The 12734-nt window shown below is 44.4% G+C and overlaps 1 protein-coding gene across 2 annotated transcripts in view; it reads right to left on the reverse strand.

Annotated features, from left to right (window-relative positions):
* Positions 1-7957, reverse strand: part of Slain1 (SLAIN motif family member 1) — a 49712-nt gene extending 41755 nt beyond the window's left edge. For both annotated transcript variants that reach the window (XM_052190746.1, XM_052190745.1), the window contains exons 1-2: positions 7309-7957; positions 1137-1276 (exon numbers count right to left, since the gene is read on the reverse strand). In XM_052190746.1, the coding sequence (XP_052046706.1) occupies positions 1137-1276; positions 7309-7862 (694 nt within the window). In that variant the 5' untranslated portion in view covers positions 7863-7957. The remainder of the gene's footprint in view (positions 1-1136; positions 1277-7308) is intronic.
* Positions 7958-12734: the final 4777 nt, after the last annotated feature.

Raw genomic sequence — 12734 nt, forward strand, 5'->3', positions numbered from 1 at the left:
TGCCTCAGGTCAACATGAAGTACTGACTATTGTAGACTTAAGAGGCAAAGAAACTCTGCCTACGCTTGTCTTCCACTCAAGTGCCTCGTAACCATCCATTATCCTTGGAGAGCCTGAGAAGCAGAGTCTAACCTCAGTGTGCCTGCGCAGTGCTCCTGACTCACCAACGCAGATGCCCTCTGCCCATCCTCACACACACACACACACACACATTCTTTACCCTGGAGAGGGCAGGACCTATGCTTTCAAGTACAAATAGGATTTAAGGTGCAGTGGTACGTGGGTAGAAAGGGTGTTCCTGGAAAGTGAACGGACACTGAGAGGTTAAAGAACAAGGTGAAAGGTCAAACTATTACAGCCTCGAAGTACTGAATGCAGAGGAAAAGGAAGGAGTTATGGACCATCCATTCCTTTAGATGTTTCTCCCACAATTCTCTCTGTCTCTTAACTCTGTCCCTGTGTATCTCTCTATCTATCTACCTAGCTATCTCTATGTCTCTGTCTCTGTCTATCTCTCTATCTCTGTCAAAGTGTCTGTCTCTGTCTGTGTGCGTGTGCGTGCGTGCATGCATGCGTGTGTGTGTGTGTGTGTGTATGTGTGCGTGCATGTGTGTGTGTGTGTGTGTGTGTGTGTTCTACTGGTCTCTATCAGTTAACCAATGGGATATACACGACTAGGATTATATCTCAGGAGTTGGGTTAGGATTAGTTTCTGGTGTACGGAGGTTAGGACTTCCAGTCAAATATCCAACTAATCAGGAAAGAAACACAAAGCAGACTTCAAGGGACTCCCAGTTTGACTTAGAATTGAGCCACAGAACCTCATTACCAATTTAGAAAAATGAAGACAGATTCATTTCACTTACACACTTTTGAAAAAAATCAAGGAATAAAACAAGAAACAAACAAGATATGCTCCATATTATGAGCTAAAACCCTGCTAAAGGTAGTCCCTCTGAGGCCAGTGAGCAGAGCCCTTGTTGAGTGACTGTGCATTCCTCAGGCAGGGGGATTATACTCAACAAGAACCTGTACCTCAGTTTGAGAGCTTATCAGTTGAAGTCTATCCCTAAACCAGAAACAGAAGCCAAGAGGACAGTGCGAGGCTGAGGAGAGAGTGCACACACTCACGGTACCTTGCTCCAGTCGGAAGCGCAGAGAGCGCCTGGCTGCTTCCATCTCAGGAGTTGGGTTATCCAGGATGTGTCTACACCACTGCAAAGGACTCAGGGACTTCTCTGGTGAGGTGAATGTCTTTGAAGAGCCAACGTATAACCTTAAAAAAGAAAGACATCTGCATTACAGGTATGATATAGATTACAGAAAGTGCCTCTCTTCCGGAGGAAAACAGCATGCACTGAAGGTTCCCATAGAAACAGAGCCACATTTGATCGCTTCAAAGAGCCGAGAATCATTTTAACAGGCAAATATCCCCAAATAGAATAGGTTACTTTCCAAAGCCTGCTGAGAACTACTTCAAAAACACATCTAAAGATCCTTCCTCAGCTCTGAGAGAAGCTCGGGCTAACTGAACTGTTATCCTAAGACATCACTCGGCATGTCTAAAAATGAACACCATGGCTCTTGTGGGCAACAGTATCCTTCCAAGTTATCATTATTTGCCCTCTCACTATCAGGCAAGGCTGCCACCTGTCAGAGGGAGACCAGCGGCCTGCAGAGGGGGAGGGTGTGCTCTACCTTAGTAACTCACTTGAATACCTTAGAGGCTGGCAACAATGTCTATGAAGGACCAGCTAGTTAGGATCCTTGGCTTTGAAGCACAATTACTGCTAAGACTACTCAACTCTACTCTTGCAGCCCACAAGTACCGTCATCAGAATTTAACTAAAAAAGCATGACATCATTGCTGCAAACTTTAGTCCCAGCACTGGGGAAGCAGAGGAAAGCAGATCTGTGTGTTTACGTCCAAAGTGATCTGAACAGATCTCCAACTGCCAGGGCTACCTAGTGAGACCTTGTCTCAAAAGATTATACACAATAATGTTTGCGTTCTTTAGACTGATGCTATTCCATCCTTTAAAAGTGTAAAACCTATCTTTCCAGCCATACAAAGCAGGCAGCACAACTGACTTTCTCTCTTGCTGACTCCTGTTACAGATGGGAAATCTAAAATATCTCTTTAATTCATTTCATGGTAGCTGTGATACATCATAGTTTTCTTGGAATGCGGCCCACAGTCCTATATCCACTAAATATTCATTAATCCACTATTTCCTAATCCCTAATGTTATCCCTATCCTACAACACAGGTGGGCAATACAGCCCTCCCATGACACAGGTGGGTAAGATCATCCCTTGCCCACAGTCTCCTGCTGTGTCCAATATCTGCTACTTCTTTCTAGTGCAAGTAAAGTTTAGGTTAGCTCCTTGTTCTTATCTTCAGTGCTTCAAACACAAATCCCTTGAGCACACAGCAGCTCCCACTTTCTGTTTCAATAGGTTCAGGGTAAGTTCAAAGAATCTAAATGCTAACAAGCTCCCAGGCGATGACAGCACCTCTGGTGTCACGAGCACACTTAGGATGCTCTGGGCTAAACCAATCATGACAATTCCACTGTCCCACTTTGCTGAGAGCCTGGTTCAGATCCAAGCCTCACAAACAATCCATGCCAACCTAAGCCAATCCAGGAATACAGAAATACAAATGGCATCTAGGTGATGTTCATAGAAAATAACTTAAATGGAGATGTAGAAAAAAATTAAAAAGTAATAATTTTAAAAAAGAAAAAAGAAAGCATTCATACAAAGAAAAACCCAGGATAGGAAGGTTGATTATGGAATTTTACTAAACATCTAAACAAAAGACCAACTCTTTACAAACTCCGCCACAGAGGAGGAACTGCATCCTAACATATATTTCATGAGGCATTTTGCTGGCTCTATAACCAGACACAAACATTACGGGGAGGGGCGGGGCTGTCCAATGACCTCCATCACTCAGGGACAGATGCAGAGTCTAAATATTTTAGAAACCGAGCTTCACATACATCAGACTCTTCATCATCACCACATGGAGTTTACTCTAAAAGTGAGAGCAAGCCTGGTTTAACATAGTTACAATATTAACTAAAATGGGAGAAAAATCATATGATTATCTCAATAGACAAAGAAAAAAAGCATTTGACAGCCAAAAAAAAAAAAAAATCCTAGTATCTGGAAGCAGAGAAAACTTCCTCAATCCAACTGCAAAGCTATTTGAAGACATTGTAGCATCCTCATGGTAAGAGACTAACACTTCCCACAGAGCGAAGAAGCCAGGACACTGGGCTCACCGTTTTTAGTCAGCCCTAGACAGAGGTTTTCCGGCCAGCATCAGGCTGAACAGACTAGGAACATTTGGACCAAAACGTAGTAAACATGCCTTTATCTAAATGTTACAGATATATAGATTTCACAGAGGGCATAATCCATTTAAAACTAGTAAGTGTAGGAGCAATGTTTTTAGGATGCTGGCCAGCGTTCTTAGTCCTGCTTCTACACATACTGGCAACAAAATACCACAGATACTTTCACATTTGCCTTTTTCATTTGCAAAGCATTTTCAAAATTGCCAAACCCATGCATAAATCTAACAAAAATACCTATGAGATTTATATAAGAGAAACTCTGAAATCATTCTGAGAGAAATTAAAGACATAATTAATGGAGAGATATACCAGGTTTATGGTTCAAAGACTAAATACTGTTAAGGTGTAAGTTGTCCATAAAGTTATTTTTATAATTAAAAAAATCCCAATAAAAATCCTTGCGACATGTGTGGGAAGGAGGAGGGATGAATGTGTTGACGTAGAAACTGATCCTAAAATTCACATGGAAATGGGAAGAACTTTCAATAGCCAAAAAACCTGACAAAGCTGGAGTTCTCACTAACTGGTGAACAGCACTGATGAAGGCAGTTTGGGGCAGCATGCAGGTAAATACTGCAGTGGGGAAAATGCAGACCCCAAACGGGACCAAGCGTAGAACACTGAATATCTGCAGTACAAAAAAGGTCAAGGAAGGGCCGTCTTCTGAACAGATGTAGGCATTAAGGACAGTCATGCACAAAAAATGTGAGCTCTAGACTTCCTACAGTATCCAAAGCTAACATAAAAGAAAAAACCCGAAAATGAAAATGAATTCTTCTTGTTAGAAACCACAGGTGAAAGCCTGCACCCCAAGATAGACAAACACCCCTTCACTATAATCTCTACGTCTGAAATCATGCATGATCCAGAAGAGTAAGAGGTGGCATTGAGCCCTACCAAAAATCAAACCTTCTCCCTTGGGAAACACTGCTAAAAGGCTAAGCGGCCAACCTCGGGTTTGGAGAAGATGTTTGCAAACCCTGCGCTGACAAGGCACTTTACTGTAGACTGTATCTCCCTACCCCAGCTGTTCCTTAAGGCACAGAAGAAATGATTACGGCATGCGGCAAACCTACCATGGGATCCTAGGGAAAGGCACACAGCCCTGGCACTCCAGGCTGGGGACATGAACACTTCACAGCCATTCAGGTACTTGGAGTGCTCTGGAGACATTAGCAGGTGGCTTTACATTTTTAAATAAATCTTGTCAGCTGCTTTTCCATCAGAAAATATGTGTATGTTTTCACACAAAAATAATGTCTAAAATGTTTTAAAATTTCTGTAAATTAGGTGACCTCAACATCATTCAGTGCCTCCGACTTAGATTAACGACACCCCCCCTACCCCCCACCCCTACTCCCATTTTCCCAACTGGGACCTCCTCCATGTTTAAAGAAGGGACTCTACAGACAGTGCGCTGTATGTGCACAGAAACACTTCTAGCAATGAAGGATCAAGTCTTAACACGGACCAGCATATTTGATGAGTAAAGACAAACTTCCTTCAATTTAGATTTGCTTCAAACCACATCAAAGACTAATATGCTGATCCTACTAAATAGCACTTTTAAAGACTTATTTCAATACTTTTTTTGATGTTTTAAATAAAAAGTAAAAGCCTCACAACAATATAATCACATAGTTGGATAACTGTGATAAACTATACTTGGCATATATGTTCTATTATTAACCAGATAAACAGCAATGCCATAATAAATCTGAGAGCCCAGCATGGTGGCACATGCCTGAAATCCCAGCATGCAGAACGCTAAGCAAGAAGACATGGACTTCAAGGCCAGCCTGAGCTACAGTGTGAGACCTTCTCTCAGGAAGACAAAATAATTATAACAATAACAATAACAACAGTGATAATGATAATAATAATAATAGATTTTTAAAACATGCCATATTTTAAACGGATTGTTCCTTTGTATTTCTATCAGGATTACAAACCAATTTCTTCCCATTGTTTATATAAATCTTCATTTAAAAAAATAAAAAACTCAACTGACTTGAAATTAGCACAAGGTTTGACAGGCATTATTAGTGAAACATAAAAGCCACTGCAAGACCATTTTCCAGTACTGTACTCACACTGAACTGCATTCAGGCCACCCCCAGCCCAGAGTGTGGTTTAGAAAGAATAGCTTAAAGTTCCAGAAGTGTTGAGGCGTTCGACTTGTACACCATTAAGATACCAGCACAGTTCCTAAAATCAAAGCTGAAGGCAGATGACAGACGTGCCCATTTTAATTCTCAAAACCAAATCAACTGGCAATTAGAGTTTACAGGTAGTTGCCATGTAGGGCATCAATGAAAAAGGAAGACTGCAGTTCCCAATAGCAAACCAGTAAGATTCTCCACTGCCCAGTTCCCTTCTATACAATCAATAAAAGAAGTGAAAAAAAATCTGATTTTCTTAAATAAATCAAAGCACAAAGACAAAAGGATGCACCTCTTTATCCTGCTACTGTTACCCCAATATGAACCCTGCTCAGCTTCCCAGCATGAACCCACACTCCATTTTATCGAACCACTCCTAGGGTATGTCTACACCCCTAGCTTATGTCTATAGACCAAGCAAGCAATCCCTATCAGGAGATACTCCAAAAACAAGCCTTCCATAAGCAGGCAGCAGGGGCTTAGGCACCTGTCTCCTGCAAGACGTACTCATTCATGACCAGAAACACACAGATTCCCACTGAACAGATGCTTCTGGTCTCCATCCACCATCTTTACGATCTACCCTAAAAGTTTCTAAAACTAGATAATAAGTTTCTCTAACAGTGCTCTTAGGGTTAAAATTACTGTGATTAAACACCAGGACCCACACACAGCAACTTGGGGTGGGGTGGGGTGGACAGGAGAGGATTTATTTAGCTTACACTTCCACATCACAGTTCATCAATAAAGGAAGTCAGGACAGGAACGCAAACAGGACAGGAACTCATACAAGACAAGAACTCAAACAAGGCAGGAATCTGGAGGCAGGTGCTAAATGAGAGACCACGGAGGGGTGCTAGTTACTGGCTTGCTCCCCATAACTTGCTCAGCCTGCTCCCTTATTTAACCTCAAGGCCACCAGCCTAGGGATAGCAACACCCACAGTGGGCTGGGCCCTCCAAAATCAACCATTAAGAACGTTCTACAGGCTTCCCTACAATCTGATCTTAGGGAGGCGTTATTGAGGTTCCTGCGTCTCTGATGACTCTAGCCTGTGTCAAGTTAGCCTAAAACTACTTTTCTTCAATGTGGTTTCATTTTTAAAGTAATGAAAATTCCTAAGTTCATTTCTTTAAAAAAAAAAAAAAAAAGTAGTCCCTCCATTCCTTAGCAAACCTTCGCTTTTGACATACTAGGATAGCGCATCTTTAATAATCAAATCAGTATTTGAAAGGTTATCTATGGAAATAGAGAGAGATGGCACACATATAGAACTACACAACTCAACTGCAAGAGCTGATGTCTGAGAAGAGGCCCATCATCCCCAGGTGGCTTCAGACGCTACCAAAGGGGCTGCACACCAACCCTGTGCAAGGTCCGTTTGTAAGGAAAGAGTAGTAAGAAGCAGGGAAGAGGGCAGAAGACAAGCACCGTCACCACACACACACACACACACACACACACACACACACACACGGGGAGGGGGCCAGGGCTGAGCGACAAGATGACATGAGTTGTGCATTTAAGGCTAACGAGGCGCTTGGGACCTCGTAATCAGCAAAGAGCAAAGCACAAGGCAGATGGCAGGGATCAGTTCCTCCCCGGTCCCCAGTCGGACCAATAGGCACAATGACAAAACAGGTTTCTGCCTTCGCGCGAAGCTTCTGCTCAGGGCTTGGCACCTGCTAGGCCTCTGGGTCCCCTGCCTCCCACGCCCCGCCCCCGCGTGCTGGGCCTCCTAACTCCGGGGACAGGGGGGCGCCGGAGCTCGTCCATACCAGGTGTAGTCGTCCTCCTCGCTCCAGGCGGCCAAGCTCTCCAGGTCCAGCGGCTCCACCTCGTCCAGCAGGGTTGGAGGTGGCAAAGGCGGCGTGGCGGCCTCCCCCGGCGGGGTCCCCGCGGTCCCTGGTTCCGGGCTGCCACCTCCGCCGAAGAAGCCCGCCGCGGGCTTGGAGTAGACGAAGGGCGCGTCGGCGGGCTGCAGGCTGCAGAGCAGGGAGGGCGCGGGGCTGGGCAAGCAGTAGGTGCCCGGGAACGCGGGGCCCAGGGCCCCCGGGCCCGGGGAGGTCGTGCCGGCCGGGGCCCTGTGCGTGGCGAGCGGGCTGCAGGCCCCGGCTGGCGGCGGTGCGGAGGGCGGCGGCGGCTGCAGCAGCAGCAGGTGCGGGGCGGCGGCCGCAGTGGCTGCCCGGCTGCGCAGCTGCTCGTTCTGCTTCTCCAGCTTGCGCACCAGCTCCTGCAGCTTCTTCACCTCCAGCTCGGCGTTCACCACCGGCCCCGGGCCCGCGCCGGAGCCCGCCACCGGCGAGGCGCATTTCACCTGCTCCGCCATCATCGCGGGAGCCCCGAGCGCCGCGGCGAGAAGGCTACGCGGGCCCAGCTCACGCAGCCTACCAGCATCAGCACCAGGGCCCAGCCTCCGGCCGAGGAAGCGGCAGCAAGCAGCTCTGCACCGTGCTCTGCTCTTGCGGCTCCGGGTTTTAGCCACGGCCCCCAGAACGGGGCGGGGCGAGAGGGGCGGAGCCTCTGCGATGGCTGTGTCGAGGGGGCGGGCCCTGCGGCGGGGACCCGCCCTGGGCATCCGCCTGCGCGCACACCACCTAACCCCAGGTGTCTGATTGGACCTGGCCTGAACTTCCCCTGCTCACACTTCCTCCGCTTTGGGCGAGAGAAACCCACTTCTAGGCCCGCAGCCAGAGGCGGGGTCTAAAGAAGTAGCAGGTGTCTGTGGCAGGGTAAAAACGTACCCAGGGCCAATGGCTAGCCCTCTTACAAGAGCACTTTTAGACTCCACCGTATTGCCACAAGCTGATGAAACCTCGTGAAAATAGGTCTGGGGAGCATGGTACTGAGACCCCAAAAACAGATGCTTTGGGTCTGCTTGAAAAGATGCTGCTAAGGGCAGTGTTAGAACAGAAGCAAAATGGTGGGATGGGGGAGGATGAGGAGGGAAGGAGAAATCCCTGTCTCTGGGAGGGAGAATGGCCAACTGCTGGGGAGTCGGGCGATCACTTCAGTCTATCTAAAATAGCCATATATGAACTCTCCCCACCAGTCTTTCACCTTTAAACGAGAGTTGGGTTTTCACGCTCTTTTATATTAGACAAAAGATCTTTGAGCCTCCCCTGCATGCTCCACTGTGTCCTAAAAGCTGGCTTTTTGAGCAAATGAACAACAAGCAACAGTGATTGCAAATACGAGCAAAACTGTGCTCCATCTGTTAAATAATTTACACTATTAAAGTCACACATGTCTGAGCAAAAAGAGGAAGGGTCTAATATTCTCTGCTATTTTGTTGTTTGTTGGGGGTTGGTTTTTTTGGGGGGGGAGTGACTTCTTAGAAACCATGCTTTTTTATTTATTTTTCAACAAAAAAAAAATGCGTTTGAGCAGATGAACGGATCGTTTTGTTTAGTTAATGTTGACTTAGCATTTTGTGTGTTTAACACAAAGGAAAGCCTGGCGTCATGCTGCGAGAACAATCCTCACCTCTGGTTCTCGTCCTCAGATGGTGTCCTGTCTTGTGAAGGGCCTAGTTCAGGCACCGAACACATAGCAACAATGAAAACATACCGCGCATCTCCGTGGCATGGCTAGGACGTTGTCTCTAATTTTTTAAAATTTGATCCTGTGCCTTACTGCTCAGAAACACTTGTGTGTTCTCCCTTGGCAAGCTACAGCTCTAATCTTGGGTGTATGTGCGAGGTGGCTGTCCTGAGTTTAACTTGGCTGGCGAGAGCTTCTGTAAGTTAGTGTATGGTAACTTCCCTGAAGTTACCTTCCTCCCAAAAGACCCCCTCGCCCTCCGACCCTGAACCACCTGTATCTCCCACCACCCTTCCAAGTTTCCTTCTGTCTTTTTTTGGGGGTCTGTTGGTTATTACTAAAACCTGGAGAAGTGGAGTCCTACTACTGAAACTCCTAAGTGAAGAATCTATTGAAAGATTTTCCCGCATGCTCAGTGGCAGATGCGGGCAGCAGTATCCCTGAAACACAAAGAAAGGGAGAGGACAGGCACAGTGAGAACAAAGAGCTGCTGAGTTCCACATCACTGAAAGAAATTAGGAATCAGCACAGACTAGATAAACCAGCAAGAGGTAACGAGTAAAGAGAAGCAGTCATTTTTACTACAGCATTCATATACTCTAAAGAATAGAGAAATAAACAACCTTCCCCTCCTGCATTTACCCTTTCTGGTCTACAGAACACTTCCCAGAGAACAGAGATCAGGCTGTACAACTATTTTTAAGTAACAATTATTGTAAAAATTGGTCACTGTTTACAAAAAAAAAAAAAAAAGCATACCTGAAAACTTAAGCCCAGAAAATATGGGAAGCACTGTTTGAGGTGTCAGCAGGCATGGTATCTCCTTGCTTTTAAAAAGCAAAATAATTTCTGCTCAAAAGAAATGTTAGATTTTTTTTTTCTTCTATTAAAGCTCTTTTCTTCCCTCCGGAGAACTGTGCATGTATACGTGCTAATGGCACTCAAAATGCACACTGATTCTAAGTTGGTATCCCCAGGGTGCCCATCTCCTTAACACATAATTGAAGAGGTTGGTGGTGTCAGAGTTTTAATTAAGCAGTCTTAATTTTTTTATTTTGATGCAAATTTCAAGCTGTGTTCTCCGAAAGAAAGTGCATATGTAGCTTCTCGATTTATTTAGTATTTAAAAATTTAGTATTTTAAATGAAATGAAGGGGTGAATTCAGAATGTACAAAGAAGTATATTGGCATAAAAATGCATTTCACTAAAATCCTTGTGGGAAGCCTCCACACACCACACACTCAGAACTGGATCAAGAAATTCATATTTCCTAATAGTCCTTTTCCCTGACACTTTGAAGTTACACACTGTCACTGAAGTTACTTTTTTAAAATCTAAAATTAAGTAGTCACCTGTTTCTCAAATGGTATACTTAACTATGGATTGTTGCTTCAATCACTTATCTGGCAACAAAGTTACACAAACAGCATGTGCTGGCTAGTTTATGTCGATTTAACACAAGCTAGAGTCATTGGGGGAAATGAGAAACTTAACTGAGAAAATGCCAGCATATGGCTGGGCTGCAGGGAACCCTGCAGAGCATCTTCTTAGCCATTGATATGGGAGGGCCCAGCCCTGGTGGCCCAGGTTTCTATAAGAGAGCAGGCTGAGCCAACCTCTTATAGAAAGCAGAGCAAGCAAAGCCAGCGAGCAGCACCCCTCCATAGCCTCTGCATCAGCTCCAGTTCCTGCCCTGTGTGAGTTCCGGTCCTGACTTCCTTTGATGATGAGCAGTGATGCAGATGTGCTGAAGAAACCCTTCCTCCCCGAGTTGCTTTGGTCACGGTTTTCACCACATCAATAGAAACTCTAATGGAAACATACCATAATATCCTCTTGAGCATATGAATAGGAAGAAGTCTTTTAAGAAATCTAGAGACACCCTGCTTGTTTTTATCCTAGTTTTACAGAAGAGCCAGGCTCCTCATAAAAACAACAGCAGTTCTCAACAGTTTCCACTGGCCCTGTGACTCTCCTCTTTCTTTCTCTTTCTTTTCTCTTACTTTCTTTCTTTCTTTCTTTCTTTCTTTCTTTCTTTCTTTCTTTCTTTTTTTGTTTTGTTTTTAGATTTGTTTTATTTATATGAGTACACTGTAGCTGTCTTTAGACACACCAGTAGAGGGTATCAGATTCCATTATAGATGATTTCGAGCCACCATGTGGTTACTGAGAATTGAATTCAGGACCTTTGGAAGAGCAGTCAGTGCTCTTAACCACTAAAGTCATCTCTCCAGCCCTGATTCTCCTCTTTCTACTGCAGAAATTCACAATTGTGGATCCAATTACCCCCCCCCCCAATGAAAATTCACCTAATATGTAAAACCAAGATCAAGGATCTCCACCTGTATTTTCAATGTGATTCAGAGGCCAGTGCTTCAGAGAGCCCACCTCTTACTGGAAATGCCTGCTCTCTACACAGGAAGAGAGTGTGCCAATGCACTCTCAGTGCCTCAAGGGGTATCAAGCACATGACAGAGAAACATTGAATTTTTTTTTTTACAAAAAGATGAATAAGTGAATTCCCATGTTGTATCTGGAACTAAGATCAGAACCTAATTAGTTATTTGCAGACACTTCATTTATCTTGTAGGAGCAACACGGGAAGATAAGAAGGATTTTTGCAGACCCACGATAATTGATTATTTCACATATGACCCAAATGGAACTAGAACAGCTCTTAATACATTGAATGCGTGGTGTTTCAATATAAGGGGGTAAAACAGAGAGAGATGAGCACATCAGTAATATTCTGTGTTTAGGTTGTACCTCCTAGCCTCACTCAGAACTCCTACTTAGACTCATGTCAAACACCCATGTAATTATACCCTATAAAGTCATACCATGGTGCTTACAGGAAGAGTAATAGTGATAATAATTATCTGTTTGTTTAGCAAGCTATACTTTCAAAAAACCCCTTTAATAAATACTTATTACGTCTATTATGCATAAGTCATGGCACTATATAATTTTTAAAAGGTGAGTAAGGCACTGTCTCCGCTGAGACTTTATCTAGCGAGGACAGCACAGAGATGACTAACTATAGCTCAAGACAAGTGTGGAGATGAAATCCCAAGTAAGCAGCACAGGGGATCCTCAAGCTCAGGGACTATAGCGCTAAGGTCAGGTAGGGCTACAGTGGCAAGAGGCGACCTCATCTGGTTCCTTTCACCCGACTGAAAAGCATTGAGACAAGTGTGACATCCGTTAGCCAGGACATGAATGTACCCATTCAACAAAATAAAGAGGAAGAAGTTCCCAGATCCCAATATGATATTCTTGGTATTGTTTCCTCTGGGTCAGTTTGCTTTAAAAAACAAAACAACAATAACAACAAAAAACTCAGCTATCATGACTTGCCAAGAGAAAGGAATTTTATGTAGTTTTTCTTAAGAGTAGGTATTTATTAATGCCTAATAATTACATATATATGAACTCATCTGATCTCAAACACCTCCTAGAGTCATTATTTATCTATTCCTAAATGAGGAAACTGAGGCACGGTGAGGCAAAACTACACAATGTTTGTTTGGGCAGACAGTGGGAATCAGAGAGAGGCAGCTTTATCTAGCTTGTACAAAGTCTAAGTTCCTAGCGGTGATATCTTGTCTTAGGTCTTAAGAATCCCCAGAAGAGTTTCCCAATTTGGTCTCTGTCTTAGTT

This window comes from Apodemus sylvaticus, chromosome 8 (genome assembly GCF_947179515.1).
Source record: "Apodemus sylvaticus chromosome 8, mApoSyl1.1, whole genome shotgun sequence".
In the NCBI taxonomy this organism is placed as follows: Eukaryota; Metazoa; Chordata; class Mammalia; order Rodentia; family Muridae; genus Apodemus; species Apodemus sylvaticus.